At 54.1% G+C, this 19,868-nt stretch overlaps 8 protein-coding genes across 8 annotated transcripts; 4 read left to right on the top strand and 4 right to left on the bottom strand.

Moving 5' to 3' along the window:
* Positions 1 to 105: 105 nt before the first annotated feature.
* Positions 106 to 972, bottom strand: J7T54_001178 (SUR7 family protein-like protein; the record flags this gene model as incomplete). The annotated part of the gene is made up of 1 exon (XM_051507232.1): positions 106 to 972. The coding sequence occupies one exon, from the start codon at positions 970 to 972 to the stop codon at positions 106 to 108; it is 867 nt and encodes a 288-aa protein (XP_051361530.1).
* A 1,178-nt stretch (positions 973 to 2,150) lies between these two features.
* On the top strand, positions 2,151 to 3,521 carry J7T54_001177 (uncharacterized protein; the record flags this gene model as incomplete). Its single annotated transcript, XM_051507230.1, has 1 exon — positions 2,151 to 3,521. The coding sequence occupies one exon, from the start codon at positions 2,151 to 2,153 to the stop codon at positions 3,519 to 3,521; it is 1,371 nt and encodes a 456-aa protein (XP_051361529.1).
* A 141-nt stretch (positions 3,522 to 3,662) lies between these two features.
* On the bottom strand, positions 3,663 to 4,911 carry J7T54_001176 (uncharacterized protein; the record flags this gene model as incomplete). The annotated part of the gene is made up of 2 exons (XM_051507229.1): positions 3,663 to 4,060; positions 4,116 to 4,911. The coding sequence occupies 2 exons, from the start codon at positions 4,909 to 4,911 to the stop codon at positions 3,663 to 3,665; spliced, it is 1,194 nt and encodes a 397-aa protein (XP_051361528.1).
* A 606-nt stretch (positions 4,912 to 5,517) lies between these two features.
* On the bottom strand, positions 5,518 to 7,776 carry J7T54_001175 (uncharacterized protein; the record flags this gene model as incomplete). Its single annotated transcript, XM_051507228.1, has 6 exons — positions 5,518 to 5,653; positions 6,133 to 6,555; positions 6,623 to 6,906; positions 7,088 to 7,324; positions 7,375 to 7,437; positions 7,543 to 7,776. The coding sequence occupies 6 exons, from the start codon at positions 7,774 to 7,776 to the stop codon at positions 5,518 to 5,520; spliced, it is 1,377 nt and encodes a 458-aa protein (XP_051361527.1).
* Positions 7,777 to 11,459: 3,683 nt separating this feature from the next.
* On the top strand, positions 11,460 to 13,229 carry J7T54_001174 (uncharacterized protein; the record flags this gene model as incomplete). The annotated part of the gene is made up of 4 exons (XM_051507227.1): positions 11,460 to 11,761; positions 11,852 to 12,765; positions 12,815 to 13,068; positions 13,122 to 13,229. 4 exons carry the CDS (start codon positions 11,460 to 11,462, stop codon positions 13,227 to 13,229), a joined length of 1,578 nt encoding a protein of 525 aa, XP_051361526.1.
* A 598-nt stretch (positions 13,230 to 13,827) lies between these two features.
* On the top strand, positions 13,828 to 14,884 carry J7T54_001173 (Aldo/keto reductase; the record flags this gene model as incomplete). Its single annotated transcript, XM_051507226.1, has 4 exons — positions 13,828 to 13,869; positions 13,938 to 14,375; positions 14,437 to 14,804; positions 14,863 to 14,884. 4 exons carry the CDS (start codon positions 13,828 to 13,830, stop codon positions 14,882 to 14,884), a joined length of 870 nt encoding a protein of 289 aa, XP_051361525.1.
* Positions 14,885 to 15,378: 494 nt separating this feature from the next.
* On the top strand, positions 15,379 to 16,623 carry J7T54_001172 (D-amino-acid oxidase-like protein; the record flags this gene model as incomplete). The annotated part of the gene is made up of 3 exons (XM_051507225.1): positions 15,379 to 15,419; positions 15,485 to 16,043; positions 16,201 to 16,623. The coding sequence occupies 3 exons, from the start codon at positions 15,379 to 15,381 to the stop codon at positions 16,621 to 16,623; spliced, it is 1,023 nt and encodes a 340-aa protein (XP_051361524.1).
* Positions 16,624 to 16,743: 120 nt separating this feature from the next.
* On the bottom strand, positions 16,744 to 18,459 carry J7T54_001171 (uncharacterized protein; the record flags this gene model as incomplete). The annotated part of the gene is made up of 4 exons (XM_051507224.1): positions 16,744 to 17,287; positions 17,342 to 17,575; positions 17,633 to 17,743; positions 17,807 to 18,459. 4 exons carry the CDS (start codon positions 18,457 to 18,459, stop codon positions 16,744 to 16,746), a joined length of 1,542 nt encoding a protein of 513 aa, XP_051361523.1.
* Positions 18,460 to 19,868: the final 1,409 nt, after the last annotated feature.

Genomic DNA, 19,868 nt, shown 5'->3' with positions numbered 1-19,868 from the left:
CCGCGAAGGGTTGATGAAGCTGTTGCCGTCTTAAATCGTTGTTTCGCCCGTGCCCATAGCATCGTATTTAAGTAATTTTGCAAATTATTCGGTCCCTTCCTCCACTTATCCCTCCGAAGACAACGGACTGGGACTATGTGCTTGGCCTCTCCTTCTCCTCTTCACAAAACTGGGGAGCGAGTACTTGCCGCCCTTCTGGCTTCCACTGGCCTCCGCCATCTCCCTTCGCTCAGCTTTGGGAGTCCGATCGGGCTTGCAACAGCATCCCAAGGCCGAATGGAGAATGAATGCGAGTACGGTGAAGACAGCGGCGAGCCACATGAAGACAAACATCTTGATGCCAATGTCTGCCCTGAGATTGAGCTCGTCCTGCGCGGTGAGGGCGATCTTGGCCGCCACGCTGATCACAGTCGCGACGACGGCGGCGACGGTGACCAGAATAGCGGAGATGAGGCTCAGGATGGAAAGCGCGAGGCTGAACCATCGCGTGTAGATGGCGAGCGGAGAGAGAAGCATGAGGACAAAGTTGAGCACCGTGCCCGTGAGGAAGAAGCCAAACATGACCTGCGATCCGATCCTGAGCAGGTTGAGAATCGTCGTGACCTGCGAGGGCAGGGCGATGGTCGCGCCGGCGAGCAGCTCAGAGACGAGCACCCTGACAGGGTTGAACCAGTAGAAGCTCTCTGGTTCGGAGCACTCGGTCACGCCCTCGCCAAGATAGCCTGAGCAGTAGTTCCATAGTCCAACGGTGTAAAAGTCATGGAGACCCAAGCTTCGGGCCACGGAGTTGAGCAGATTCGAGTTGACGACACTGATGGGGATGATGTTGGATACATCGAGTTTGAAAAAGTAGATGGTGTTGAGAGTGCTGTTGATGTGCGTGTTGCCGATGCAGACGAGGATGAGGAAGGGCAGTGAGAGCAGGTAGAAGACACTTGTGGCTATGGTCGTGTTGCGGCGGTGCGGCGCCATGTTCCCAGCCGCCAAGGTCTCTTGCGCGAGATGATTGAATCTTCGAGCCAGTTGAAATGAAGTGAGCTGAGGTGAAGATGCTGGCGATGCGCAGGGCCAGCCGGACGAAGGACTGGAAAACACGTCTGGGCAGCCAAGTGACGAAATGCGCAGCACCTACCGCCGGGGCTTGCGGGGACTGGAGACTACGATTATTTTAGGGGCTTATGCACTGACTGCAGAGCGCAGACTGGAGAAGGCCTGGCATGACGGGTGGGCACCTTGAACATAAATTGTGGAAGCATTGTGGACGCCGATCTGCACACTCCGCCCGACTCAAGGTACGATCGCAATCGCTAATTTCCGGCCGTTCAAAGCCCAACTGACACTTATCCGTACAATTTACGTAGGACCTTCTCAAAACGCCTGCAGGGCAGCACTCATGCCAGGCGAGGCGCCACGACACGTCCGGTCTGCATCCAGGGACATTGGCCCCTTGTATGGTCTCGCCTGCTGCCTTTGCTGCCAATCGTGCATGGCTCGCACGGCCTGAAGATGTCTCAGCTCGCGCAGCTGTGTCCACTGTCCAGACCAGACCCAGGCAAGTGACGCGTAACTCACCTTGCTCCAGTCTGAGGACTTTGTTACTTAACAAGCGCTGAAGATCTGTGGGCCCACAGTGGCACAGTCGCTCGACCAACGTCTCGGTGTCGTCGAGACTGCTGACTTGCGAAAATTCCCAGGCCGTGCTCTTGCTTTAGCAGACGCTCGGAGATGATGAGTCCTAAGGTGTGATATAAATTTGCAACGGGTGCCTGGCATGTGTCATCGACTAATGGATTTTCTTCCTCGACAGCGAATACGCTGCCCTATCCCCTTTAGCGACGAGCCCCAGTGATTATTCACCGCTAGCCACAGGCTAAGCTTCTGCTAGCGCTGCAGATTTCCCCCCTGCCGCGTCCTCCACTGAGGTACCGTGAGTCCGTGACGTCGTCATCAATAATCTTCCAATTGTTGCTTCAAAGTTCACCATCGCACAACCTAGACCACCACTCAATCGCTGATTGACTTTGCACCACATAACAGGGCCTCCCGACCGTGTTTGGTCACGACCTCAAATTCTCCGGCTTGAGGATACTGCGTGCCTCTTTGCCAGGGTCACGGCTGGGGTCAGTCGCTCAATCGTTCCAACCGTCGCCATGCGCGTAACACTGCTTCTCACAGCATGTGCTGCGTTGCTCAGGCACACGCATGCACAGAGCACAGAATCGGACGAGTCTACATTGGATACGGCCTCCAGATCTAACACCAGGTCAGGCACCGCGACGGACGATGACCAAGATGGTCCTACCGCGCCCATCGCCTCATTTTCCGCCACGTCGAAGCTGGACTTTTACACAGGCACAAAGACGCAGCGAGTAGACGACGCAACGGCTATACCAACAGGACCTTACCAGACTTACTCTGGCCGGATCACGCTTGGCAACCCAGAGACGGACACGCCTATCAGCGGTAGCTATACTGTGTCCTACACGCCCACCGTCACCATCACCAACAACGTCACGGCCACGACGACAGTCCAGCCAACAAACACACAGCCTTGCAACAACTACGTCGAGCTCTGTACGCGCAAGTACTCCAACATCACCAATGTGGGCTGCCACAACTCCCCGTTCGTCCGCCCTGGCAACTCGGGCTCCAACCAGGAGCTCCCTGTCAAACAGCAGCTAGACGACGGCGTCCGCTTCATCCAAGCCCAGATTCAGTTCCCCGAGGGTAGCAACATCCCCCATTTCTGCCACTCGACCTGTGATCTGCTCGACGCCGGTCCCATCACTGAGTGGCTGGGCGAAGTAACGGACTGGGTGGAAGCCCACCCCTACGACGTGGTGACGATTCTCCTAGGCAACGGAAACTACTCTGCTCCCTCCTTGTACGCACCATACATCCAGAAGACGGGCATTCTCAAGTACACGTACGAGGCGCCGTACCTCCCCATGAGGCTCGACGACTGGCCAACCCTAGAAAACCTGATCCTCCGCGGGAAGAGGGTGGTCATGTTCATGGACTACAACGCCAACCAGCAGGAGTACCCGTGGCTTCTGGACGAGTTTGCGCAGATGTGGGAGACGCCTTTTGACCCGCAGGACCGCGACTTTCCCTGCACGGTCCAGCGGCCCCCCAACCTGAGCGAGGAGGACGCCAAGGACAAGCTGTATCTGGTGAACCACAACCTCAACGTCGAATTTAACGTGTTTGGCGCCTCCCTCCTCGTCCCGGCAGTCAGCCTGCTCAATGAGACAAACAACGCCACGGGGTACGGGAGCTTGGGCGTCACGGCGAACCAATGCAGAGAGGACTGGGGCCGCGCACCCAACATTCTCAACGTGGACTACTACAACTACGGTGACCCCCCTGGCAGCGTGTTCGAGGTCGCCGCCGAGATGAACAACGTGACCTACGACCGGCCCTGCTGCGGTGTCGAGCAAGGTGCGGCGTCCTCGCTACTGGTCATCGGCCTGTCTGGTTGGTTGGCCCTGACGGCCTTGCATAGTGTGCTTTTGTTTTAGAGATGTCATGACACATAGCCGGCGTTTGGGTTTTTTCCCCCCCTTTTCTTTTTTGTACTTAGTATAGACTGTATGGTGTATAGATACTTTACAATGTCATCAAGTACAATCTATCTTGTTCATTATAATTCATTGTCCACATCACATCAGTAACCAGCCGGCCAAAACGACCATGATCGACACGCGGCTCAGCCTTGTCATGGCCGCAGCGTCATCTTCATCATCGTCAGGGAACTCCTTTTGCACCGTCCCCGTCTCTCCGGCCCTCTGCTCCGAGAAGCAGCTCGCCGTCCCGCAGCTGTACCCGCTGGGACAGCACCCTGGCGTCGGACCTCCTTCATCACCGCATAGAGACCACCCGTCTGCACAGGTCCCTTCCTCTTCCTCTGGCACGTCAGTGGCATCCACGACCACGGTCACGCCGTCGGAGATGAGCGTGGTCGAGGAGCTTGGTGGGCAGGACTGCACGTCGCAGTTGCGGTCTGTGCGACAGCAACCACCGCCATGGGTGGCAAGACAGCCATAGAAGCCGGTAGGGCCTGGGACTTGTGTTAATCGACTTCATTACAGAAGAAATCGCGGTGTACTACTTACAGCCTGTCTGGGTGTCTTCAGGTTCTGAAGTCAGCGTTGGTCGGAACGGCGGTGCGCCCGTCTCTGTATCGGTAGGCTCTTGGGTGGTCGTGACAGTGTCCTCCTCCGAAGTCGTACTGGGCTCTGCCGTAGTAGTGCTCTCTTCCTCTTCAGTTGTTGTCCTCTCCTTGGTCGACGTCTCGCGCGCTGTGGTAGTTTCCGCTTCTTCCTCAGTCGTCGTGCTCGTCTCCTCCGCCACCGTTGTGCTCGTCTCTTCCACTGTGGTCGTCTCTGATCCATCATTCCCGTCCCCTGCTTTCACACAGCCTACTCCTTTGCAGACATACCCTGCGATGCAGCACCCTCCGCCCAGCTCCACCGAGCAAGTGACGCTGTCATCTGGGCATGCGCCCACTCCACCGCCGCATTCTGATCCCTCGGGGCAGCACGCGACCTTGCCTACGGACGTGTCATCGATACCGACACAGTTGGTGCCTGCTGGGCAGCACTTGGCGGGATTCCCCGTGTTGGTGCACGATTTCATGTTCGCAGGGCAGGATGACCTCTTGGCGAGCAATCCGCTGCCGAAGCCGCCGCCCGAGAAATGCGGCGAGAATGCGCGCGCGTAGAAGCGTGCAGTGACGTTCTCGGCAGCATAATTGTCGACAACAAGTGGAAGGTGGAATGCAGGGGAGAAGGCGAGATGGTCGGCGAACAGCTTCTCTGAGGAATCGGGATGCAGTTTGCGCAGGGCGGTGGGCGAAGGGTCTGCGAGTGCTAGCAGGATAGAGGGCGGTAGGAGCAGTAGAGTGCGCATCTTGCTCGTGGCGGTAGAAAAAACTTAAGATTCCATTCGTATGAGATGAGATGAGCGTTACCTGATGCCTGATTGATGTTGTACGTCGTGTGGTCGATGCGCATGAATACAACACGGAAAATCGGGTGGCTGGGTCGGCGACAGACGTGAGGCGCCGCCGAGGCGCTTGTGTAAGTCACTTGAATACTAGTCTCTTATTAGGAGTCGAAAGGCAACTCATCTATTCGAATTGAAGCCATGATTTCGATCAAGGAGACTTTTACCTCGTGCTTTGGGCGAAGAGACCACTTGTGATGGCGTTTTGTTGAGGGCGCAACCTTTGGCGCGACTCACCGCCAGGAGCCGACTCTTACGGGCGACGGGATTAATATAACTATCGCATAGCACTAGGCATACATCATGTGTTGATTCAGTGTGGCTATGCGGCGCAACAAACCATCATCTGTAGTGCGCCCTATCGAAGAATGTCTCCCATGTCTCTGTCAGGACGAGTCCTCCCACCGAAGTTTGAGTGCCCTGACAAGTCACAACTGTTGGTCAATACCCACCGGGGAATAGCATGATAGCCACATAGGCGCGGCAGTCGAAGACGCTGAGCTTGGGAGATCAGTGCTCGCAGAAGTTATGTTCCGTTTTGACCCAACTTTCCTCCATCTTGTTCGTACTCGCGGTGCGCTCTTCCATTAGTGCCAGGCGGTGCTCCTTGGCCTCGTCGAGAGTCATGCAGCCTTCGGGGAGCGCGCTGAGGAGGGACGTTAGCCGTCGAGAGGATTCGATGGTGGGGATCGACGAGCCACAGGGCCACGAAGCGACGGTGACCAGGCTTGGTTTTTTCCCTGAGTTTGAATGGACAGACTTTGTGCTGATTGAGCGACGGCAGGTCAGTATTGCAGACACGCTCCGACAAGAGGCAAAAACTCACAAGACATTGGGAAAGGCGAGGACACGACCCTGCCGGGTTTCAACCTCCCCATATCTCTGTAGGCAGGAGCCTGCAACACCACGGGAGCCACCCAGTGATGCGCCGCGTACCAGTTCAAGCCAGTGGTAGCTATCCTGTCCGGCTTGCATCTTATCCGAGAGGTAATAAGACGTAGGCATCCGGAAAGACAAGGCGGTTCTCAACGTTCTCCGAGTCCACGTAATACAGCGCGGTTGCACAGATACCTTCGTTCATCTGGCCCTCAATCTTATTCCGAATCACTTGGCAGTCCACCGTACCTCGCATCCCGCCGCAGGATTTGGCTCATATGCCAGTTGCCACCAGCAAACTCGGGCTTCTCCGGCGTCCGCTCGGCAGAGGCCATCGTGACGATGATTTGAAGGCCGTGTTTGGCCAATCTTTGACAGATACTCGCGTGCTGCGGCTCGTAGTTGATTGTCTCAAACCCAGGTGGCTCGGGATGCACGAGATCTCGCAGTTCGAGCCATTTAGCTAGCTGCTTTTCATCCTCAGTCAGTTCTCGTGGGCTGTTCCGGCTTCTTTCCCATTCTGATTCGTCACTCTGGCTAGGCGGGCCGTGCCTGTCATCTTCCAAGTCGAGTTGGCCAGCAATTTCCTCGAGAGTGTCTTTGCTTGGCTCATTCTGGATATCCCTCCACTCTTCGAGGTCGCATGATTCCCAAAGCGACTCATTGTCGTCACTAGAGATTGGGAATAAGGTACCGAGTTAGCCCACACCATTGCATATTGTGTGAAATTTCCACTCACTCGGCCTCCTGAAACCGCTTGAGCCGTGTTGACGGTCGTCTAGCGGGAGTCTCTACGGTGTACCTGTTCGTGTCCCGCAAGCACTGGTCCCATGCCGTTATGACAGCGTCGATGAGCTTCTCTACCGCGCCATAGACTTCAGGGTGCTGTCGCCCGTTGATGTAACTGGCGAACTTGGGCGCGCCATTCCTCACGTCGACCAGTGAGGGAAGCCATTGGCACTTTTCGGACCAATACTCGGAAGCAATTGAGCCGCTGCCGATATGGTCCAAGAGTGGTGTCGTCTAGCCTTGGTCTTGGGCTCTTCAGGGTCCTCAGCCTGGGAGGGCGATGTCACGCCTTGGTCCATGTGCGCGATTGCATCAGCCACCCCGACTTTTCACTCGCGCGAGAACTTGGAACGACCTGTGGCAATCAGTGAACGGAGCTTGCGGAGTCTTCATTCCAAAGTCCCTTATCCCATACGAGCGGATACATGGAAGGATGAACAAAATTTTGTTGCACTTCATCACTTCCTGGATGCCAGTCTTCGTTCCCAAGAGCCTCTCTCTGAAGCTTGTCAAACGCGGCAGCCAGTTCGGCGTGGATCTCATCACCAACCAAGTTGTCGGACTTGACAACGGTGTGATGGCCAGCATCGAGGGTCGGGATGAGCTTGGATGATTTGAAGTAGGTCGCTTTATTTCGCAGCTCGGCAATACTCTTGTCACCAGTTAACAAGGTAGATCCGCCGCAACTCAGGGGCTCCATACATAGTTGAAGGTATTTTCGGAGAGGATCCTCGCCTTGCGCGGCATGTGCACCTTGTCGTCGTGCTATGACTCGAAGCGCCGACCAAGGTAGATCAACTTCCACAATCCTTCTTCGGACTGTGTCATGGCTTCTTGCCTCCATTTGGCCATAATATCGTCGTCAAAGACTTTCTCTTCCCAACTCTCCTTGTCTGTGATCTTGTCCATGAAGATCATCATTGCGACCTCGCGCACTTGCAGGATAGGCGATGTGCATCCTGCAAGGTCGGCGCTCACGCTCATGGCATGGGATCTTTCACTGTCACGCCCAATATTCTTCCAGTGCGTGTTGTTGTGGCCAATGCCAAAATCATCAACGCGGTTGCGCAGGTCATAGTCCACACCGGGATACTGGAAACTCATGTCGGCGATGGTGGTGATGGGGAGGGTACTCCAAGTCGGCGCTTTGGACACGGCGACGGGTCTTTTGTCGTTGTTTCAAGGTTTGAGCAATTGTGTCTGGGTGATAGCGTGCGCGAGCTGTGAGCTCGAACGTGAATACTGCCTGCGCAACGTAGAGCGCGTGAACAGCGAGTCGTGACCGCGTGGGCCAATGCAGGTGAAATCACGCCTTTGGTGTTGAAAACCGCCAGTCACGCTTGGCGAATAGCAACATACTGCTCGAAGCGGCACAAAGATCTCATCCCACTGGAGCTTTGGAAAGTCGGGACCGTTTAGTGCCTGATGAACTTTGAAACGAAACGCCAAGTGAATCTCGGCATGGATGACTGGAGCCGAGAAGCGAGATCCAGCTCCGCCCAACTGGCTCCGCCCAGTGGCTCGAGTCCGAAGTCTCAGTGATCTGCGGCGCGGTCACCAACTCAGCGGTGGCGCCTGTGGACCCAGGACGATCATCTTCAGGCATCTATGAGCGCTCGCTGGAAACATGAACAGAGGCGACTGAATATGATACTGCAACGGGAACTCTCGAAATTTGATATCTTTGTCATTCTTCCATCCATCTCAACCTTGGTACTCCACACATGAAGTGTTTGTCTTGTCCGACCCTGTGCGCCCAAGCCAACCCCCACATGCTGCTAGCTCAACTTTGCCCTGTTCGCACAATTCCTTGACTTGGTGTTTTGAGCTGAAGGCACGTCCTCGGGGTTCGCTTTGTTATCTTGGTGGGTCGAATTTCTGACGATCATCATGCGGTCGGAATAGGTCATTTCTTGTTCGGAGTTCAGATATCGCTCCAACGTAGGGCTGGAATATGTCGTGTTAAAGCCGCTGGGCTCGCTGCAACGTGGTTGGTTAGCGACGTCACTCAGTCGCTAGCTAGGGAACTAATAGGGCTTCTGAGACGTACCCCGAGCTCAACTTGCTCAACGCCTCATTGGTCAATCTCATGATGATCTTCGTTGGGTATTGGGTGAGGATGAGTGCAAGTAGTGTAATACTGTGGATGGAACTTGAATGTTCGATTGTGTCTTGAAGCATACTCTTTTGGAGAGAGCGCACCTCGTAACTTATGTACTTTTACTGACCAGGATACGCATTCTTTGCTGCATAGATCGGTAGTAGCAGTCGCGGGCGGAACTGTGAAATCCAGGGCATGGCGCATTATTGGCTCCAGCAAGTTACCAGCCAGTGAACAAATGTTCATGACGGTCGCCAACCCTTAACCAGCCAGCTGGCGCCGCCACCGCCTCGGTGCCGGAGCACCATCATAACTTGAGGAATGAATCCGACAGTGACCACCATGGTCCAATAAGCACTCACAGAGCTGCAATTTGATCGAGGAGACAAAGTTCAACGTTGCCAATTTGGCTGCTATCAGGGAACCCGAATCTGTATCCAAGTATCACGCGCGACTGATGCTCACAGTTGATAACTCGCCAGGGCGAACTGCATGCGTAGAAACCGACCTCAGTGTTCAGCGTCATCTCATTCATCCCGCGTGTAGAGTCCAGACTCCAGACAGCCTCGCCCCGGGTTGCGTAGACCAAAGCGTCGCGCGAAGCATGCCCTTGGCCCGACGGGAACATTGAAGGTCAGAGGGCGTCCAGTCGTCATTCGTCTTTCCTGTACGGGATATTTACGACACTGAGACTCGAGGAAACTACCAAAATGTATTGATTAGGTCGTTCACCAAGTTCATGTGCGGCGCAGTTTTTGGTCCGAAGTGACGACTTCGCCCACGCACTGACGCGCTGGTTGCACTGCGGGTGCGGATGCATGTTGGAACCGCACCGCGCACGCGCGCTCTTGCACGAGTATTTCGTGTTACTCAACTCATTGCGCTGAACGTGATCAATCTCCCCAGCCTCACGTCTCAGGGAGCAGGCCTCGAGGCAATAACCTGCTCGCACGAGAGCTGACTTCCCCCAGAAGTTCAATTACAACACTAGTTTCACCACAAATGGACGCTCCCAATGGTGCAAAGATGAACCACGACTCTCCACAGGGCTGCTGTTTCACACCTCCGTTATACCTAATTGAGCAAGCCTGCGAAGCGGCTTGCGCAATCCTCATTCAGCAGCCACGCATGCTTGCGTTAGTACGGGCAAAGGTGCCATGTTGCCTGCAAAGGTCATCTACCGAGTCTTACTCACGTTGACTTGTAGAATCCATATACTCCGTACACCCCTGAATCTCCAAAAGTCGTTGGCATGTCTTTGAAGGCCACGAGCAAATCGCAACTCGGAACTCTCTATCAAACCAGCCGTCTTTTTGGATCGTTGTGAGCCCTCCGTGCCAGTGCACCCACCCCCTGAGTCGCGGGCCGCTGGCGGCTGACGCCTACGGGTCGCAGCGGCAGTGACTGATGCTTCATTCCTTAGCGACGGCCGCTTGATTACTAGGCGTTCTGCTCTTGCTTGTAATTCGCAACAAATTAGCAACACTTGGCATTTGCGTGCCGTCCGAACCAAGGTGTCACGGGGCAGGAGACGATTATAGGCCGGGTTCTGAGGTTAAAAGCCATTCACACTGTTTGGAGGTCGCTTTCAAAAGTGGTGTCCTGCCAGCAATCAAAGTACCAATAAAGTAGTTGTATTACGCTCTTGATTAGCGCCTTCTGAGCCAAGGACAAGTCTTTTGAAAGCGTCCTCCGTACGGTTTGCGTGAAATCTGCATATTCACTTTTGGCCCAGTGGTCTGGTACAACTAACCGCCTTGTCCGCAACATGACAGTATCTTCTCGTTCTACGGAGTACTCGTGTCACGCCCCACCTTATTGGAGGTGGGGCGTGGCACGAGTACATTATCCTGCCGCCACCTAAGTCGCCTTTGAAACAAAAAGGATCCGACGAATGACATGATGGATGTCAAAGTCAGTCCCGCAATCAGAATGATTGGACGCCGCAGCCTTGGGGGGGGGGGGGGGTATGTCATGCGGCAGGAGACGATTGTAATCCGTCCAGGCATTCCATTTGTTAGCGCGTGTACGGAGTCTGGATAACTAAGTGGTGGTTATGGCTGCTACCGAATGCACTATAGCAGTGATATCCCTGCAAGCTATTGAAGTACCTCTTGTTGGGGGCCCCAGTAGTGCTTCTCAAGCATCGGCAACAACTTTTCGTACCGACCTCTGTACGAAGTCTGGTTTTCTTCGTTTATAATTCATACTGGTGAGTATCTTCAATGACAGATGCTTATTTAGCTGGAGTTTGTTGCTTAACATGCTTAAATAATAGGGTCAATGCGGACTAGAGGAGTAGCTATGGGATGATCAGCCTTTTTAGCGTGTTGCGTGTCGAGGGTGTGGTATCGTGTGAATAGTGCGTGTGGTGGCGTGTGAATGTTGCTTGTGGTGTCTGTGACGTCGGTAGGCGTCTTCGTGCAGGGTAAGAGCCGTTGTGAATCCGTACTGAGAAAATCCGCATTTCTTGGCAAGGTCTGTATACTGCCAATACGTGCTGGCATAGGGTGGGTGGAGAAGATGCTTGTTACCCGAGACGCCCACATCCCGACGTCGATCTACGTTTGACCGCCGCCCGGCAAGAGTCTCTTTGATATGCCTGAGCCGTAGCCAGCCCCCATGTCCCAAGTCGCTCGTGCTTGGTAGAAGGAGCACCCACACGAGACCCCGAACAAAATCATCTATGAGCACCCTGATCAGCGCGCCGGACTCCGTCACCACGCTCTCCATGTCTATGTTGGGAATCCCATCGAGCTCGGACTATGCTGGTGAATTCCACGATTCCCAGGACATTATCGCAGGCTCGCGGCCAACTAGTCGGTTGACTCGGGCCCTACATTGGCACAAGCCATCGGATGCGACATGTTCCACACTCTTCAATGAAGATGAAGATGATCCCTTCCTCGAGGCCATGCCGGACTGCCCTGTGAAAGTCCCTGTCGGCCCTTTTGGAGCTACCCCAGCACCCATTATCGTTCATCAGAGGTACGTCAGCAGTGACTAGTCCAATGCCGAAGGGCTTGAGCAGTCTGGCGATTCCTCAGATGAAGATTCAAGACTGACCTTCGATTACAGGCCCTCTGCCATAGCCGTCTCGTCAAGGAAGCAGAACGCGGAGGAAGCTCTTCTCACCTTTTCCAAAGAACCTCTCCCATGTCCAACCCCCGACCCACGGAATACACCACTAGCGGAGAAGGCTGAGAAATGGGAGACTGAATCCGGAGCCTCAAGCGAGTGGTCGGTAGACGACACCGATAAAATCCTAGACTACAATCTCCAGATGACACAGGGCGTTGACCTGGAGGAGTCATCTTTGGACATTCCCAAAACGCGGCACATCGCACGGAGCCTTGTCCGCCAACTTGGTCAAACAATGCACCACTCTGGCTCAAATGGTCAAGACCAGAACGAGATGGGCTTCTTCAACAGCACCTCATCCACACCGGGCAATAGTGGCTGGTCACATCGAGACGGGAAGCGGAAAAATCAGCCTGGAGGCGGCAAGGGGGACGACGGAAGGGATGATTTCAATGAAGGTGAAGATTATGGCTCTTTGCAGGCCAAAAAGTCAAAGCCCAACCCTCAGGAGGAGAAACCTCTGCGTCTGAGCTGTCCGTTTAGGAAGCGCAATCCCAACCGTTTCAACGTCAGAGACCACCACTCCTGCGCCATGACATACTTCCCCAAGTTCGCCGAGTTGAGGCAGCACATTTTCAAGCAGCACAAGCGAGATGAACAGTCTGCCTTTGTCTGCGACCGTTGCAACCTTGATTTCGCGTCGCAGAAGGAGTTTCGATTTCATCAACGTCTGCCGCGCGAACAGATCTGCGAGATAGCTGACCATGACCCGGAATCCGGCATCGATGAACCAACTTCTCGCAAGCTGATGAGTCGAAAGCGAGCCAACGGAGCATCGCCAGACATCCAATGGCGTGAAATCTGGAATATCTTATTCCCGGACGACGACGATAGCAGAGTGCGCACCTATCGTGAGTTTCATGATTGTCCTTGAAGTTCAAGGCTGACCGACTCGTCCAGAATTCATCCCTGTCATAGAACACTTTGAGATTTCAGATGCTTATCAAATCGCGTTCTTGCACCTTCGCAAGTCCATCAGCGGCATGTTTGAAAACCCGGCGACCTTGGATACCCTCGCCACCAAGTTCCACCAATGCTTCCTCGAGACGGTCCAGCGGTGCGAGACCGACGCAGAAAGTATGCCATACGCCAACCGCAGCAACAAGCGTGGCGAGCAACGTGCTACGGCAGCTTTGACCGCCCGAGACTTTGGTGTTAGCATGAATGAAGAGGGTTCCGATGAAAGTGGCAGTGTCCTGGGCCTCAGTTACAGGAACAGCGTGCGAACAAGGCAGAGCTCCTCGAGGAACAGCAATCTACCGTCGACATCGAACAGAGACTTGCCCCCCGCAAGACCCCCATTGGCATCCTATGACCTCATGCCGTTTCCTGTTCCATTATCTGCTTCAGCGACCCCGATGCCGGAAGCCTCGAGTTCGCTTGGAGCGTCGGATGCGCAGGCGTGGACGCAGGGGGTCCCGTTGCAATTTCCACAAGTCACTCACAGCTTTGCTATTGCTTCGGCCGATATGCACGTGCGCCATGACATTGGTGACACGAATTTGCAAAATTTATTTCACGATTCCAGTGTGCACGGATACGGTTGGCATGCATAGCGATCTCTCGCGGTCCATGTAAGGGAAAGTGCTGCTGGTGGATGGACCTACTGGGGATCGTGCAGCTTGGTCCAGCTTGGCGCGAGGAACATGGGTACGATTAGTGTTTGACATAGATCTAGAGTATATGCAGAGAGCGAAATTCGACCGCAAGCGAAGAATCCACTCTTCGATAGCCTTTGACGTTCGGTACCCACCAGCATACATCATCTTTGAGCCCGACGTCCTTGCCTTGCCCCGCTTTGTCAGACCAGTCAGGCGGTAGACCTCACGTTGACACTCTGCCACTACGTCCTGAACCATCTTTACTTGGTCATAATCCTCCGAGACAATAATTTCCACTAGGATTCACTCAATATGGCGCCCTCATTCCCCCCTCTACTGGCCTCCAAAGTCACGGTATGTGCCCATCCAGCCAAACGTCTGGTCTGTGAGCACACGTTGACGTAACCGCGGTCGGCACACAGCTCGCCAACGGCAAAACGATCCCTCAGATCCAGCTGGGCGTCTACATGATGACTGGCGTTGAGGTCACAAAGTCCGTCCATTGGGCCCTCCTCTCGGGCTATCGTGCCGTCGACTCGGCCCAGATGTACCACAATGAGCGCGAGGCTGGCGCCGCCATTCGAGGCTTCCTGTCCTCCTCAGAGAACAAACTCGGCCTCACACGAGAGGACATCTGGTATACGACCAAACTGGCCAACTGCACTACAGACTATGACGAAGTCCGGAAAAGCATTAAGCGCAGCGTTGAGGTCAGTGGGCTAGGCTACGCGGATCTCTTCCTGCTGCATAGCCCGTATGGAGGCAAGAATGCGCGATTGACGAGTTGGAAAGCCTTAGAGGACGCGATTGATGCTGGCGAGGTGAGAATGGGCGGTGTGAGCAATTATGGTGTGAAGCATGTGAGTTTCTTCTTCTTCTAGAGTCCTTTCTTCTTGACGCTGTGCTGACGCTGGGATATAGATTGAGGAACTTGTGGGCTCTAACCCCCGTATTGCCCCCGTCGTCAACCAGATTGAAGTTCACCCCTTCAACACCCAGACAGGTATTCGGAACACCTGCCTCAAACATGGAATCGCCATCGAGGCGTATGCTCCTCTGGTCCGCGGTATGCGGATGAAGCACCCGCGCATCCAGGAGTTAGCGACAAAGTACTCCTGCACGCCTGCACAATTGCTCGTACGGTGGAGCATCCAGCATGGCATGATTACCCTACCAAAGAGTGTGCGACGCGAGAGGTTGATGGAGAATGCGAGTGTCGAGAACGTGGACATCAGTGGCGAGGACATGGGGATCTTAGACGGGCTGGATGAAAGGCTTGTTACGGATTGGTGAGTAATTTGAGGGAGGCGGAAGGTGCCTGGTTTGATGGTGTGCTAACTGTTACAGGGACCCGACCGAGACTGCGTGAGGAGAATATTTAGTGACGTCTGTGTAGAAGGAACACTGTTAAATAGACGAAGAGGGATCATGGGAATGCATGAATAGATCTCAGGGTTCTATTGACTTTCCCAGCTAAAGGGGTTCAAGATCTAGTTCAGGCCTCCAACATGGATAGCCAAGATGTTGGCAGCTGGAGGGTGAAGTCTCCAATTGAATGCAAGTATACTTCCGTCAATAGTCATCTTTATTGAACCCCCCCAAAAAAAAAGAAAAAAAGGGGGATGCGTTCGCGCCCTTAGCTTTGTCCTTTCTTAAGTTGTGAACCGTGATCGGGATATCTTTATCTTCCCGCCGGTATCGGCAACGGGCACCGAGAGTCGACTCGGTTGAACATCCCGAGCGCCACTCATCGTCAGACATGCAACAAGTCGAACAACATCCAAGCCTAGCCAGGCAACACCAGACCAGTTCGATTGATTTTTCGCATCTCGCTTCATTGGTTTCATCGACATATCCGACAAAATGACGGACTCTCAGTCAAACCCGACGGTCGTTATCATTGGGTGCGTCCCTGCATCGCCTCCCCAACATCCAGACCATTTCATTTCATGTTGCTAATCCGCGACAGCGCAGGGATTATTGGCCTCACTACTGCCCTCAAACTTCAAGCGCATTTACCTCCCTCATCAACAGACATACTGCTGGTCGCCAAAGAATGGCCCACGTCCATCCCAGGCGCACCGCCCTCTCACTCTGTCGACTATGCGTCCATGTGGGCGGGCGCACACGTCCGCCCCATTCCAGCTTCTACCCCACAGCTCACACGCGAAGCAGCATGGCTGAAGACGACGTGTACTGAGTTTGCAAGGCAGGTGGAGAAGGAGCCGTCGATTGGCGTCACGAGCACAAAAGGAGTTGAGTTTCTGGACAACCCGCCAGAAAACTATGCGGCGCAGACAAAAGAGAGGTTCGAGACGGAGACCGGCCTCGTTGGGTACAGGAGATATAACGATGAAGACCTCCCACGGGGCGCGAAGCTGGGGTACGAGTACTCTACGTACTGCATCAACGCGCCGGTGTACTGCGCCAACTTGCTCAGAAAGTTCATTGCGAGGGGTGGGCGGACGATGCAAAGAGACCTCAGGACCGAGTGGGAGGCCTTCATTTTGCGGGACGATGTCAAGATGGTAATCAATGCGAGTGGAATGGGGTTCGGCGACACCAAGTGCTTTCCCACGAGAGGTGAAACATCTTTGAAGCAAATGGCGGAACGGTCGTTAACAAAGTGTAGGACAAACTGTTGTCACAGATTTGGCCGAGGCCACGAGGACAGTGACAAGACAGAACCAAGATGGCTCGTGGAGTTTCATCATTCCTCGCTTCTTCGACGGTGGAACAATCATGGGAGGCACTAAAGAACCGGGGAGTTGGCATGCCGAGCCTAACGCCGCCCAACGGGCGAAACTGCTCAAGGGAGGCCACGCGCTGACAAAGTACGCCACGGACGAGGCGGTCAGAGCACCACAAGACGTCAAGGTGATTGCCGATGTAGTCGGTAGACGGCCCACGCGTGACGGTGGAGTGAGGATCCAAGTTGAAGAGAAGCGACTCACTGGGACATACGGCGAGTTGAAGACGGGCCACGTGGTTCACGCGTATGGCGCCGGAGGGCGAGGCTTCGAGATCAGCTGGGGCGTCGCGGAAGAAGTGAGCCAACTGGCCTCCCGGGGTTTCCAAGATCTTGTCGGGACAAAAGCAAAGCTGTAACCGCTTTGTTCCAGCAGAAGCTGCTATTTTTGTCATAAGAAGGCGTTGGATGATCCAAATACAAAGTATGTGCTGGTCTATCCTCCGAAATAATAGTCGTGCTGTCCGAGCCTTAAAGCCTCAATCCTCCTTGACACCGACCTTGCCGGCCTTGCGCAGGCCGAAGAATCCAATCGCTGCACAAGTCACCATGAAGGCAAACATGGCCCAGAAGCTCGCCCGGTACCCTTCCATCAGCGCCTCCACTGGCTTCATACCCTTGCGGTCCTTGGCCACCAGCGACGAGATGACCTGCATAATCGCCATGCCAAAGGCATGACCAAACTGCGAGCTCGTGTTGAACACGGCCCCCGCGACAGCCTGCTTGTCCTCCGGGAACACGTCAGTGATGACGATCAGTCCGACGGTGAACAAGGCATCGGCGGCAATGGGCATGAAGATCTGCGCGAGAAAGGCGTTGGTCCAGTATGGTGTCTCGGGCTTGATGACGGCCATGAGAATGGGCGCAATGGCCGTCAGCAGGGAGGAGATGCTGACGATCCACATGGCGGGGACCTTGTGGATGAAAAGGCCGGTGGAAAGGTTGATGAAGAAGCCAACCACGAGGCTGGGCAGGATGCGGACGGCGGCTTGGAGCGCAGAGAGGCCTTGAATCTCTTGGAAGCTGCGCATATGGTCAGTGGTCAAACTTACAAGGGCAACCAGGGCTGGGACCTACAACAAGCTTGCAAACAGCTCTAAGGAGTTGATGATGGCGAATGCGATAGCAACGGCTGCACAAATAGACGAGAACGCCATGTTACGCCAGAAAGAATTGGGGATGAGCGCTGGCTTGCCCGATTTCACTTGGCGGTGCGACCATCCAAGGAAGAGTGGCAAGGATATGACTCCAAGGCACAGGAAGACGATGGTGTCTGGCTTGCGTATGTGCTCGACATCACTGCTGATAACACTGTCCGCTGTTAGCCAGGATTCCACCTGTATTTGCTTTCAGCCAAGGGAAACTCACGCCAGGAAGTAAGAGAGTAACGCCATGAACGACGATGCCAGGAGCGCTCCGACCCAATCCACCCTCTCTCTGATTTCTGCCAAGGTCTCCTTGAAAGTCCCCAGCACCGGGCTGCGAGGGAGAGAGAAGGCTCCCACGGCCGTCAAGAAAAGTACAAGACTTCCGTAAAGGTACCATCCGGCTCGCCATCCCGCCTTGTCCACCAGCACACCACCCATGACAAGTCCAAACGAGAAGCCGAGCACGGAGCTGATACCCAGGCAAGCAAACGCCACATTGCGCCCCCGACCCTTGGGTAGGATCTTGGTGATCAGAGAGACGGAGCTGGCGAGATGCAGTGCCAGTCCGATACCCTGCAGTGCCCGCAGTGCGACGAGCTGTTCGCCTGTCTGTACGAAGCCACAGGCAAGCATGAAAATGCCCAGCACGAAGCATCCGACAAGGTCGACGCTGCGCGGCCCAAGAACATCGGCCAACGAGCCGGCAATGAGAATCGTGGCCGTGGTTGTCAGAGCTGCCACGGATGAGGGCCAGAAGGCGAGTGACTGGGGTAGGTTGAGGTCAAGGGTCATGACAGGAAGCCCGACCACGACGAGACCATTGACACAACTGTTGGCGAAATTGATGCCGGACAGTTGGAACGTCACGGCGGTCTTTTGTAGCTTGGAAAAAGGCTTGTTGTTCGATGCAACAGAGGCCCTGTCGCTCTCGGTATTGTCATTTTGGCTGTTGACTTGTGAAGTGATAGTTGTAAGAGGGTGCGAGGCTTCGACGCTGGTTGCTTCAGACACAGGCGGCACCAGTACTGTTTGTGTGGAAGTCGACATGATGAAATAAGATGCGCAAGTCTTCGCTCTTGCCAACGAAGAGAAGCAAAGATTTTGATTTCTTCAGGAAGGCGGCTCTTATTGTATATTCATAGGTCTCCTCTCTCCGCCAACCAGTTTAGGATTAGCCAAAGACCCCTGAAAAGGTGCGCCTTGTCTTTGACATGACATGGTGGGTCTTGGGGACAGGGTCGCGATCCTACGGCTGTTGCCGCGGACTCGTGGAGCTTTGCCTCAGGTTTCTAGAAAGTAGAAGAAAATAAAAACTTTAGCGTGCGCTTAGTACATATATCCTACCGTTTTCACTTCAATATTTGCTGTCAAGACTCGAGACTCGTTGTCACTTCATATCTGCTCATGGGACAGTGGCTTTGATATCCTGACTGCATACGCTGGTTTGGGGGCAAAAGGGAAAAGCAAGACACAGACTTGAAGCTGAGCTACATCTTCTCGACTCAATTAGAATCGTGAAAAACAGTCGACGATATAATGTAACTTCTCGATTACGTTCGTCATTCGGGATACTAGAGTCCGAGCTGAGCAAATCATCCCGGACTTTTTTCAATGGTTCGCCGATGATTCGGTTCGTCATGGCGTCGACAACTGAAATACCCTACTTTTCGCTAACCACCTAGCTGGAGCTACATACCGTATAGCCAGGCTTGTGTCCAGCGATGATGTCGATGTGGATGTCCAACAACACATCACCGCCTGCCAGACTCGGGATGTTCTTCATGTTGTCCACAACTTGGTAACCTCCACACAGGAACAGATTGCAGTGATGGTCATCATCGATACTGCGACTGCTCTCGATCGGACACGTCTTGTCTAATCATTTATCGTCAGATTCACCTGGAAACATGGATTGACGTTGTAGATTTACATTCCATAGACCAAATGGTCGGTCACAGCAGCACCACATGAGGCTTCTTGCGTCAATCCGATCCATCCAAGTTATCCAGGACTCAGGAGCTAAGTCTCTACTGCAATGATTGGTTCACTGACACCATGGGGCTTGGGGATAGCCATGACCGCGTGGGACCAAGTAGAGTCCATGCGACAATGGCTGCTGAATTGATCAGCCTTATGGTGACTTTGATTCAGAAACTATAGAACTATTCAAGATCAAATTCTAGACACAGTATTTACACGCGAAATGTATACCAGAGAGACTCCGTTTCTATCTGTAGGGCTGGGATCACTTTAGAAGTTCATCCACCAATGACAGAGGGATCGGCGAGACAGATCAAGACCACTGTAAACCGATGTAGCACGCAGAATGATGTTACTTCGACTTTTTTCTGCAAACATTCTGCTGTCTGGTTCAAGTGATCCCCGGACTGCGCTCTAAAGACTGACTATCGCAGCTCTGGTCGGCTACTTGGGCGTCAAGTAACCGAAGCATTGCC

The sequence above is a fragment of the Emericellopsis cladophorae genome, assembly GCF_022114955.1.
Source record: "Emericellopsis cladophorae strain MUM 19.33 chromosome Unknown NODE_29_length_272814_cov_116_152143, whole genome shotgun sequence".
Lineage (NCBI taxonomy): Eukaryota > Fungi > Ascomycota > Sordariomycetes > Hypocreales > Bionectriaceae > Emericellopsis > Emericellopsis cladophorae.
This window is presented reverse-complemented; position numbering and strand designations above follow the sequence as displayed.